Source organism: Adiantum capillus-veneris, chromosome 10 (assembly GCF_014529385.1).
Source record: "Adiantum capillus-veneris isolate H3 chromosome 10, ASM1452938v2, whole genome shotgun sequence".
Taxonomy (NCBI): Eukaryota; Viridiplantae; Streptophyta; class Polypodiopsida; order Polypodiales; family Pteridaceae; genus Adiantum; species Adiantum capillus-veneris.
The window spans coordinates 142,796,210-142,808,305 of NC_140940.1; the positions used below are offsets into that span (position 1 = coordinate 142,796,210).

Sequence of the window (12,096 nt, forward strand, 5' to 3'; positions counted from 1 at the left end):
CTTGTATTCTCGAGGAGAATAACCGCTGCTTTCGTTGGAAGAGGAGGAAGGTGAAGAAGAAGGAGAAGAGGGTGACCTCTTTCTTGTCTTTTCCTTCCTTTGTTTCCTCTCTTCCCTTTTGGAGTGACAAGGAGAAGGACTATAGGATAATATTTTCCTCTTCGGAGGAGTTATGGATTGTCGAGACCGTCGTCTTCGTGGAGCCACATCTTCATAGGAATTCGGAGATTCACTTCTTTCTCGTTCATTGGATCCTCCTCTTCTCTTATCGGAGAGAGTCTTCTTTTGGAAGTCTCAACAAGAGGCTTCCTAAGGTCTCTCTCTCTCTTCTTGGAGAGCTAGGGAAATTCCATAAGAACAAAGTTATTGGGTAGCTTTGGCTTGCAAGGCAGGGTTGCCCATAGCTTGTTGCAACCTAGTAACAAGATAATACACAAACATTGAGCATCATGCGTAGCACCTTCATGTGCAAAATTAAAGTTATCAATATTCATTCTACTCTCTTGATTATTGTTAGCCATGCTAATTAAACTTATGTGTATGCTAGTTTGTGCTTTGCTACCCTCAACAAACTTAGTTGCTACTCTTCTTTACCTTTGAAAACTAGCTCTGAAGAAGCCACACCCGTGGTTTAGAGATTGTTGATTGCAAAGAGTAGTAGAGAGGGTCTAACATGGCCCGCTTGATTATGGTTCCTATTGAGATTTCTTGTAGCTCAATAATGGTTAAGCCAAAGGCAGGCCCCGACATACTCATTTATTAAGTCTATGTCCCAACGGTGTACAAACTAAGTCCAAGACAATAGATCCCTATCCACTTACCCTCTTGCAATGAACAAGTCCAACCTTTCACGGACAACTTAAGGACCTCTCTTCAAGAAAAGAGAAACTAATAGCTCTAACACCGATGTAATGGAAATGGACTATGAACATTGAGAATAGCATAATTAAGAAAAATTTAGTGAGAATTTTTATGAATAATTTGAGAAAGTAGAGGGTGAACTTGATTAGAGGTAACAACATAACCACTGTACTTAATTAACTTGGCATGAACAATAATTTGCAAGAGAGAGAATTAGAGAACTTGACAACATTTGAGGACCGGATTTATGTGGAGCCGGTCCCCCCTCCAAAAGGCTTTTGTATTATAGCTTCTCCCATAAAGAGAGACTTGGTACAATACAACTTTGTGTTCCTTGAGACCTTGATGGTTTAATGAAGATAGAGAGCTTCATGCACCACAATTATGCCCGTAACTTAGCTAATGAAAGCATTAACTTGTCCTCGGCCTCAATCACAAGACCTCAAACACCTTCAAAGGTGGAGAGAGCTAGCAGGGAATCAGGGTAGGAAAGAGGAAGAAGAATCATTCTTACGAGAAAGAAATAGTGCCCTCTCATACCATAACTCATGGAGCTTAGCATGGCATAGTAGCATTGTAATGAAGATGAATAAGATGGCTAGCATAGTATTGAAGCATGGCTCTTGGTTGGATTTGCATTCCATAGCCAAGAGTGTTGGTGTAGGCTCTCAACTTCTCAAGCTTGGAGAAGGATATGGAGTTCTTGCACTTTCACAAAGTGAGAATGAGAGCATGTGAGTGTGTGTGAGAGAGAGTATACCCCCCAAGCACACCCCTAGCTTTCTTTGGTCAAACCCTCCTTGTAGCTCATCTTTGAATTTGATTGGACCCCTACAAGCCCAGCCAATCACATGCATAGTGCATATCAAGCAACCATGGTAGCATTTGGACAAGTATCCTCCTTTTCCCTTTCAGAAGAGAGAGGGCTTGAAAAATGCTTTAAACAATTAATTAAATAAATTGAATTCTCATTGGACCCCTTTAGAGGTCAACCAATAAGCTTTACGCACCTTATGAGGGCAAGGAACTTGACATGTGTCCTTGTTGCCTCTTTAGACTTGGCTTGCCTTGAGTGAGTAAGTGTGGGTGGGTGTGTTCTCTCTCATGCCCCTACTTGTAGGGCTCACCCCCACTTGTGCAGGGATATGATTGACTTTTTGGAACACCTTAAGCCCCTCAAGAACCTTAGCCATGAAGCACCTCAAGTACCTTAGTCATCAAGCACGACAAGCACCTCAAGCACCTTAGTCATTAAGCACGACAAGCACCTCAAGTTTGGGCAGGGTTCCCACCTCAAGGTCAGCCCCTGCTTGATTAAGATCCTAGGTCTAAGGACTTTTAACACTAACCTTTGGAGGTCTTTAATGAAGGTAACCCTAAGGCCTTTTAAGCTCCATTAGCTGGCATTGCTCTTTGCTAGACCATCTCCCATTTGGACCCATTGCCTTTGATCATGTGTTGAGATTAATCTAAAAGCACATGTCTATATTCTAACTCTTGTTCTCTCTCTCTCTCTCTCTCTCTCTCTCTCTCTCTCTCCACAGTAAGATAGCAACTCTTGAGAGAGCGAAAAAATATTTGGATCTCTCTATCAGTCTGTCTCTCTTTCAGATCGAGTAAGCTCTACATAAGACTCTCTTGTTGTGGACTCCACGCAAGGCTCTCTCTCTCTCTCTCTCTCTCTCTCTCTCTCTCTCTATGATATTTGTCTCAATTAATGTGCTGTGAGCTTCATCCTTGCTACAAATTTCTAATAAGATATTGTAAGTATCATGCTACAAGAGTCGAAAGAGAGATCAGACCTTGGGTGTGATTTTGTGAGGGGACCATCAAAGGCTCGATATAGATCAAACTTTGGGTAGTAGTAGCTAGTGAATATATATATGTGTGGTCAATTTTGAAAAAAAGGGTGGAACGGAGGAAAAGGGTGAGGTTGATACACGATCGGATGGTTAACAGGTGGATCGTCTCGCTCTCTGGCGAAGCTTCTCTCACCGACCTCTCTGTCTCTAATGTCATCCGCTCGACGCAGAGGCTCTCTCTCTCTCTCTCTCTCTCTCTCTCTCTCGTTTACAGACGAGCACCAGCAGGGCGAGCTGAGGCGTGCCATGTGGCACTCGGTCATTGCTTCATTCTCATCGAGGCCATTTCTTTTACTACACGCACAGCTTGGTCTTGAAAATCCTTGGCTTAGCTGAATGAGCCCTGTTTTGCTTTTCGAGCTTTCACGACTCTCTCTCACACAAAGAGAGGGCTACTCGCACAGGCGCCAAAGAAGGGAAAGAAGACGAAGAAGCAGACGAAGCAGAAGGAGAAGCTTTGACGTTAATGAGTACTCTGGTGTTTCTGACAATATGGCTTTGCAGCCTTCACCTCCACATCTATGGGAACAAAGAACCTCACAACAAAGCGAACCATTGGCAGAGATGGTCATCACATCGGTGGCTTCTTCTCTATCAGACCTGATCTCCTGCCCTTGATGCAGGCACTGAATGGTGAAGCTAATGATGTAGCGGATGATGAGCAAGACTCTGCTAAACCTTTGAATGAAGACACTACTTATAAGAACGTATCTACTTACACCGGCCAGGCACTTATATCCAGATGTGAGTTGGACCAAATTAGTCATCATGTGCTAGACGTTTCCAGACTAATAGATGTTGTCAAGTAAGTAGACCACGCGCTTGCATGTTATTCGTGCATTGAGACTCTATATAAGCCCTGTTTACTCAGAAAACTGTGATGAAATTGCATCGTCGTTACGAGTCACTGTGCAATGTAAAGACTGTAGGTTTTGTATGGCCATATTAAGCGATGGTTTGTAGACAGAACGAAGACCATATACATTTAGAGCAAACAAAACCATGGAGTTTGGGAAGAGTTGTTCATCTGACTGTTGGCATGGGTCTCTTCTCCATATATTCTGCTTGAGCCATTTATTGGTATGCCACACTCCATGTCAATGCATGCATGTTGGTTGCAGAATACAGATGAAATGTATGACCACCATATCAACATGATGTTACAAGCTTTGCACCTATTTGCCACCTGTATGTATGGAATCAGGCGTGCGAACACTAAATTAAGGATGAAGCGCTCCGTCCTGGTTCGTGCGGCTGTTGGGCTAGCTTGTGAACTTGAGGTGATGCCATGAAAGCTGGGTGCAATGCTGCAGCACCATCATGAAGCCCAATTAAAGGATACAGCTCCAAAATGGGCACATTATGTAAAAGTGAGTTATTGAAATCGGTGAAAACATCATTGAAAATGGACTGAAGGGTACCCCCGGGTGAGATGCAATAGCTAGTTCCAACCATCTGTTGATCTGCTGGAGGAACAGAGAACTGTGCCAGCTGATGCGGAGAGTCATGGAGACCAAGTGGGCCATTTGGCTCCGATGAAGTATAAAGTGAGTAAGTAGGAAGATGCAGAGAGTGGGCAATTATCCTGGGCTGTAGTGACATGACGTCAGAGGATTGCTGGGTAGGATTGTGATTAGCAGATGGTAGCTGTTGAATGCTCGACTGCTTTGCTTCGCTGGTTGCTGAAGAGGATGTAAAAAGAGCTGACAATGCTGGTGGAACCTCATCAAATTCAGTCCTCTCTTTCATGCACTCGCGTGTTCTGCTTCTTGCCAATAATGTTGCCCTTGATCCACCCTGAAAATCACTGGTCTTTTGCTGCTCGACATCGAGCAAAGCCGTTTCTTGCTGCTCATCCACATCTTGCCCTTGCCCTATGTTTATTTCTTGTGCTATGTTTTCCATTGCCCTATCGACATCTCTATCACTGCTAACAATGACTGGCGGCAATGGAGCGAGCTCGTCAATGGCTGTCCGTGCATTTCGTATAAGCCAATCAAGTGCTTTGCTCGGCTGATCGAACCCCAGCCTGTCTTGAACTTCGAAGAACTGAATCGCAGTTGGTGCTGACAGTCTCACCCGTCTGTCACGCAGCCCCTTCGCTGTTCTTACTTTGCTGTGACGGTCTTTACTGCCAACAGCACGCACCGTTAGAGAAGACGTCGGCGACCCTAATGTACCTTCGCCTGTACTGCTGTTTTTTGTGATCATCGGTTTTGCGACATTGACATGTGATCTATTGATGGGTGCCATGGACAAATCCACGCTAAACCTTTACATCGGCAAAAGCTAGCGCAGAGGAGTTTTCAACAACAAGATGTGTCGCTTGTTTCAGAAGAGGGGAACTCTCAAGCTCCAAAAGCTCCATCACCGATTGCTGCAGGCTGTTATGAGCATCAAAAATGCCATCTTGATTACTGAAAGCTTTGGGTATGCTGCCTATTCTGTTGATGCCGTACTTCTTTGGGCTCATCAAACAAAACCTCACTGTCTACATCTTTCACGACAATATCAAGCCATGTATCGCTCTCTCCATGTAAAGTGCCTTCCCTATATCACCAAGCATTCATATTCTGTTTTCATCCATCTTCTCACACTTGCTTACATTGTCGCAAATTCAACAAGCTCGACAAGCAGCTCCATCATCCATGCCAGTCTAGCCAACCTATTCACTTACAAAGGGATATTGATTAGATGCATGTCAACAAGTTAGCCACTTACATATAGACCAGATATGGATTCCGTGTACCAAAAATTCAACAAACTCCACAGGCAGCTCCATCATCCATGCCAGTCTAGCCAGGTACTGACCAACCTAATCAGTTACAATGGATATCGATTAGACGCACGTCAACAAGGGAGCCACTTACATAGAGACCAGATTTGGATTCCGTGTACCAAAAATTATGCCATATATCGATAATCAAATAAGCTTTTATCGCAACAGAAGTCACAAAACATTTCCACTTGTATAATAAACCAGACAGGTCACACACACTGACACATGCATGCAATCCACAAAACACACACACACACACACACACACACCGTCCTCCTCTGTGTTCTTCTGCATTAAGCAAGTAAACACGCTGGGTACCTCAATATTGGAGCTGATGAGCTCTTGTGTATCGTACTCATGGGTATAAGGCTATGTCTTCTCCCTCTTACACACACCCACATATGCACAACATACACTTATGTATGGATGTAAATGAATGTATGTCAACCCACTCATACTCTCACCATGTCATTGAAGGAGGGGAGACATTGCTCAATGGCGTTTGTGGAAGAGCCAGACTATATCACGTGAGAAGCACGTGTCCGTCCGACTCCGCTCTGATAGTGCGAGTGCGTCACGATTGATGCATGCATCTAATATAGCTCATATGCTTAGGACCAAGATGTGCATATGCCCACTAGATACAAACAAGCTCAGTCAATAAGTACAAAGGCAGGCCCATACAAATCTGTCACCATCAAACACGCACAGCTCAAGAGGAAACTGCCATTGCTAATCAAGCTTAGCTTGAGAGGGGCATTGTTGTGTGCGCGCACACACACACACATGCCTTTGCACACCTGTGTGCGCACACTTGCAAGCATGCGCGCTAATGCAAGTGCGCACACAAACGCACAGGAGACAAAAAACACAAAGACAAGCAGACACAATCAACTGTCTAAACAATTGCACACACATAAAGGGTGCATAACAACTGCCAGCCTCAAAGAGCTTTATTCTAATCAACGCCATTCATCTCCCTCTCTCTCTCTCTCTCTCTCTCTCTCTCCACACACACACGCACAAGATCACAAAACAGAGATAATGCCAGACACAAAAAAGCCATACCGCGCATGAGTGGGTCAGTGTGGGTGCAACATTGCTTTCTGTGAAAGAACCCACAAAGCTGCCGATTCTCTTCAGTACAGCATCCCTGGTCTCCCCTCTTATCGACAAAGTTCATCATCATCAATAGAGAGAGAGAGAGAGAGAGAGAGTCAATGTCGTTTTGTGTTCGATCCTTGCTTTGGGGGGTTTTGGGGGAGAGAGAGAGAGAGAGAGAGAGAGAGAGAGAGAGAGGATGGATGTTTCTTTTTCTTTTCCAGTAAAAGCATCAGAATTTGTATTAGGAGAGAGAGATCAAAATATTGCAATATTCAAAACGACTGATAATTGAGGATACTCCACGTAGTTGGTGTTCTAGGAGAGGCATACAAAAATATACAAAACAGTAAGGGGGCGAGTTTTGCTACATTGAAGAAGACCTGGATATTATTATCTAGAGGACATGAAAAAGTATGACTGAGTTAGGATTTCAAGAGGATACTACCAAACTTCCCATCCTGTTTCCAAATTTTAAAAGTCATAAAAGTAAATTTTGATGGATCTCAGATGCTTCCAATTGCCTTTTGTTGATATTACGAAGCATGTCACTAAAGGACAATTTGATATGTGACGAGCTCAAAAACATATGTGCTATTAAAAGAAAAGACATATGTGCTCAAAAACATATGTGCTATTAAACATATGTGCGTTTCTCAAAAATGGACATCCAACCTTTTTGGGGAATTGGTAACCCATCTGATGTCATCTTAAACCTTCCATCTGCCATTTATTCAGTATATACAGCTGATATTACCCAATGCTATGAAAATATCCCTTTAGTAGGTGAATATGGTCTCATAAATGTATTGAATTTTCTCATAGACTTGGCTTTCTCCAATAAAGCCAAAGAAGGGTTCTCTGGCCTATCCTTTGTTAAGACAACTAGGTGGGTAAAGAAAGTAAGCAAGGCCTCCTCTCCGCACATGAATAGTAGGCAGTTTCAAACAATCATTCAATGGGTTCTGAACCACTGCTATGTTGTACTTGATAATTGCTGCTTTTGTCAAACGTGTGGCATTCCTATGGGATCCTCTTGTTCTCCTGCTATGTGTAAGCTTTATTTACTATATTTCGAATATAAATGGATTATTAGGCATACTTCCCATACAGATGGGTTATCTTTGCTTATAAAGTGTAATCACACTTTTTGAATTATGCATGACATATTAAGTATCAATAATCCCAACTTTGCCCAGCAGCAGCAGGTGTTGGATATCTACCCTCCTTGTCTAGCGATTGAACCCACCTTTCTAGAACAAGAAATTATCAATAGTATTTCCTTCACAAAACGCACCTTAAGCTTACTCTTACAATAGAATATTGACACTTACTCTGTTGGTGACTTTTCCACTGTATTTTTTTGGAAAGGGGATCACCTTAAGCTTACTGCTACTGAGTTTGTAATGAAAAAGAGCAACATGCCGTCAAAATTACTCTACATACCTATTTAAGTATTCTTCATTTAATTATTTACTCATCCTCTAATGTATTATTAGCCCTAGAAGAAATGGGGGTCCTTATTAGGAAGTTTCAAGCTAATGGCTCCCATAAAAGAGTTTTGATTTCTACCATAACGACGGCTCTGAGTAAAAAAGAATGGCCTGGAGTCAAGTTTGATGTTGCATTACTTAGTATTTTACCGAGGAAGTAGGCCCATATCTAATGAGACTACTAGACTCATTAGTTATGGTGCATGGGTAAGGGTGGGCACACACACACACACATACACACATATGGCTAGTTCTGACATGTTGCTATTTCCTTGGTATATTTTGCTGGGATTGTTGGTCGGGGGTTCCCTTGGTGTATAACCGGCTTAAATTCACTAGGTAAAAGAAAAAAAAGTCAGTGGTACCTTAGGTAACTAACCCTTGGTTATTGATTGGGTTGGGTTAAGTGGGGTGGACGCATTGCCTTGCTTTATTCGTGGTATAATTGGCTTGGTTTGGATACCTTGGGTGAATATGGCTTGAATTCAATGAATAAATCTAAAAGGATACTAGTGGGTGGTACCTTAATGGTACCTAACCCTTGTAGTTAAAAGCGGTCATGATATTTTGGCGAGTTTCTTGGCTCTGCAAACCCTGCCATTTTTTGCTTAACCTCACGGTGGCTCCCTCCTAACTGGTCTGCGCTACTGCACCACTAAGTGTTATCTCATTCTCTCTCTCTCTCTCTCTCTCTCTCTCTCTCTCTCTCTCTCTCTCTCTCTCTCTCTCTCTCTCTGTGTGTGTGTGTGTGTGTGTGTGTGTGTGTGTGTGTGTGTACTTGGCGGCGATGTTGCACCATTCCCCTCTTGAAGTCGGGCCCGCCCTACGACTGTGAAGGAAGGTGCTACCTACTCTCCAAACCCTATAAAAAGGTGAGATTTAGATGCTGACTTAACATTGGTGGTGTGTATGTACTTGGGTGTAGTAATTTGTAAATTAGGACTGTGTACGGCTTTACCTACAAAGGGGTAGTGTTGGATCTATGGCAAAGGGCAAGGATGCTCACTTAGCATTGGTGGTGTGTGTGTGTGTGTGTACTTGGGTGTAGTAGTCTATACATTAGGACTGCGTACAGCTTTACGTGCAAAGGGGTAGTGTTGGATCTATGGCAAAGGGCAACGATAAGCAAGCCATTGTGGAGCTGGCCGCTCCGACTCAATCTCAGATGACCTTTGGTATTAAAATGGATTGCTATCTGAATTGTTTGATGGGTTGTGATTCACTTGTTGATATTCTCATGCATATGCCGATAGTGGTACTTGAATGGCAACTTATGTTGAACCATTTTGTATTTATTGCACTAGTCGTTTTTTACTCAACTTATGAGTTAGGAACTGCTTTTAAATGTCTTATCATATGCATGTGTATGAGCACCCTTTCGGTGTCTGCAGCTTTGGATTATAACTTCCTTCCGAGTTTAGGGATGTCCGTCAATACATTTCTACGGTTTGTCATAAGCATGTAAAAAGAACATCGAAAGGTTGTATCTTCTTTCAAAAACCGGATAATTGTGGCCTTGGAAGATTTTTTTAAGGGGGGGTGTAAGGATAAAGGTTTTGATTAAATATCTGATGTATTACCCTATATAGTGGGGTTAACCCACTTGTGGGGTGTAAGACAGCGTGTATGTTAAAGTGAGGCTACCATGGCGGTTATACTATGGTGGATGTACTTCTGGGTTGGTTAATGAGCCGAGAATTCTGGTGCAGATATGATCCATGCTGGTGGTTATTGATCTTGGGCAAAATGGCTTAATGGTCCGAATGAATGGTTGGTAATGATGGATGATGGCCAAATATGGTTATGGTTATGATGAGTTGTGGAATATGGTAAATATGGTTGCTCATGAGGCCGTATGTGGTTTGTCATAGGCATGTAAATAAAGTATTAGAAGGTGGTATTCTCTTTCATTTACTGGATAATTGTTGCAGTGATTGTGGTGTGTTTTTTTTTTTAAAGGGGGGACAATGATTGGTGTTCTTCTTAAAATACCTGGTGAATGACTCTATATGGTGGGGTAGATATACTTGGGGGTGTAAGACAACGGCCTGTAATTTTTGAAAGGTTTTCGTGGCGGTGTACTTCTATTGTTGAGCCTCTAGGTTGGTTATCAAGCTTACCTCTCTTGCTGTTTTAGTGATTGTGTATTTAAAATTTTGACAGGATTGCTCATATTGGGTAAGTATGGTTGGTTGGGAACATGGTTATGATTGAAGGTGGCCGTTTATGGCTCTGAATATGGGTATGATGGGTTGGGGTATATGGTTGTTATGGTTGTTTCTTGTGGCCATAAGTGGCTTCTTATTGCATCATTAATATGGATCTTGGCGGCACACGTTCCTAACTTTTGGAACATATGAGGAAATATGGAATAACACATCTATATGGACTATGATTTAGGGTATTAGTACTCATTCTTATTACCTTAAATTTGGATTTCGACTCTTACTTAGGGGGGTGTAGGACTTACTTACTAAATGTCTTTTTATGTTACAAACGACTCCAAAGTATTGACTGCACGTATGAGTATTGTCACTGACCCAGAAAAAATAGCGGCCATTAATGCTAAACTCTGTAAAGTCAAGAAACAAGTATATACGAAGCTAAAATGCCTCATAAAACTCGTCTCCGACCTTATCTCATGAGAGCTTGTAAAGCACAAGGGGCTTCATATTCTTTTTCCCCCTTGTAAATGATTTCATCTATGAATATATGATTAACTTGACCTTTCTTATTATTTATCTTTGAAAGCAATCTAGTTGGGTGACATCTATAACATGTGGAATACACATGCATCACCTACATACGATGCCAATGCTAATTAAATGTCGTGTTGTTTCCATGGATGTAGGTGAGGGTTACCTTCTCAACTATAGTTTTTAAAGTTCCCTGGCTTGAAGATGGCAGACTTGTGTAGACAGCTGGCGCGTCACCATGTGGGAACGTGTTCTTAGAAGATGGGCAGTGAATCACTTAGTAATTACTACGGTAAACCCGAAGCATATAAATAGGGGCCATTACTTTGATATCGGGTTGGCAATTGTTATCACTTGTATTAGCGCTTTGAGCTATAATTGCACTCGAGCATCAGTGGCAGTATCATCGGCTACACTTTCTCTCTCTGTAATCATATTCACTGTAATCTCAATCATGATATATATATATATATATATTCCAGTGATACTGACTTCTCAACAGTCTTCTGAATCTAAATCTGACCTTTATTCCAGTCTTTAAGTCTGATTCTCATTTCAGTATTCATATTTCAGTCTAGTCACTGATTTCTGTCTAGTTTGTTTTCTGAACTCTTCCTACTCTCAGTAGATGAAATCCTTCAACACTAGAATTAGCTGTCTCAAGAGATCAACTCCAATTCCATTTTGGCGATCACGGTGGGACTAGAGCTGAAGCTCGTTGATTGAAAGACTCTTCTCCCAGTTGAAGTTTTCAGCAATGGCACCAAAATCGAATCGTGGCCGGAAATCTACCAATCGTGTGGACCCCATTCCTGAGGAGTCAGGAAGAGAGTCTGATCCCAAGCAAGAGAAAATGACTGACACTGAGGCTCAGGAGGAGCATAGTCAGGCTGATGAGGCGCAGGACTCACAGCATTCCAGTCATTCTCGACGCAGACAGGCAGAACGGGAAGCACGAAAGGCAAAGAGTTCCAAGAGTTCTCAGTCTCGCCAGAACGATGAGCATATCAAAGGCAGAAAGGGAAGTCACCGAACTTCTAGCAGACAAAACAGAGAGGATATTGAGACTGAGACAGAGACAGAGATTGATTGGGATGCTGACACTGACAACTGCAAGAAGGCTCCCAAGCGTCAGTCTGAAGCCAAGAAGCGAACTGGTGGAATTAGCAGTAATCGACATGATTACTCCGCTTCCCTGAAGATTTCCTTTCCCATGTTCAAAGGAGGGAAAAAGGATGATCCTGATGTTCACATACAAGCTTTTGAGCAGTATGCTGAACTAAAAAACATTGATGAAGATGATT

General features: G+C 42.4%; 1 protein-coding gene across 3 annotated transcripts; it reads right to left on the reverse strand.

The window, feature by feature from the left end:
- Positions 1–3,585: 3,585 nt before the first annotated feature.
- LOC147449768 (uncharacterized) lies at positions 3,586–6,454 on the reverse strand. Of its 3 annotated transcripts, none has more exons than XM_086522127.1 (3): positions 6,187–6,454; positions 5,473–5,538; positions 3,586–5,388 (listed from the first exon to the last, which is right to left on the reverse strand). In XM_086522127.1, exon 3 carries the CDS (start codon positions 4,974–4,976, stop codon positions 3,939–3,941), a length of 1,038 nt encoding a protein of 345 aa, XP_086378253.1. In that variant the 5' UTR covers positions 4,977–5,388; positions 5,473–5,538; positions 6,187–6,454; the 3' UTR covers positions 3,586–3,938. The 3 variants fall into 3 exon arrangements, with proteins under 3 accessions (XP_086378253.1, XP_086378251.1, XP_086378252.1); XM_086522125.1 differs by having other exon boundaries at positions 5,967–6,454; XM_086522126.1 differs by having other exon boundaries at positions 5,821–6,454.
- Positions 6,455–12,096: the final 5,642 nt, after the last annotated feature.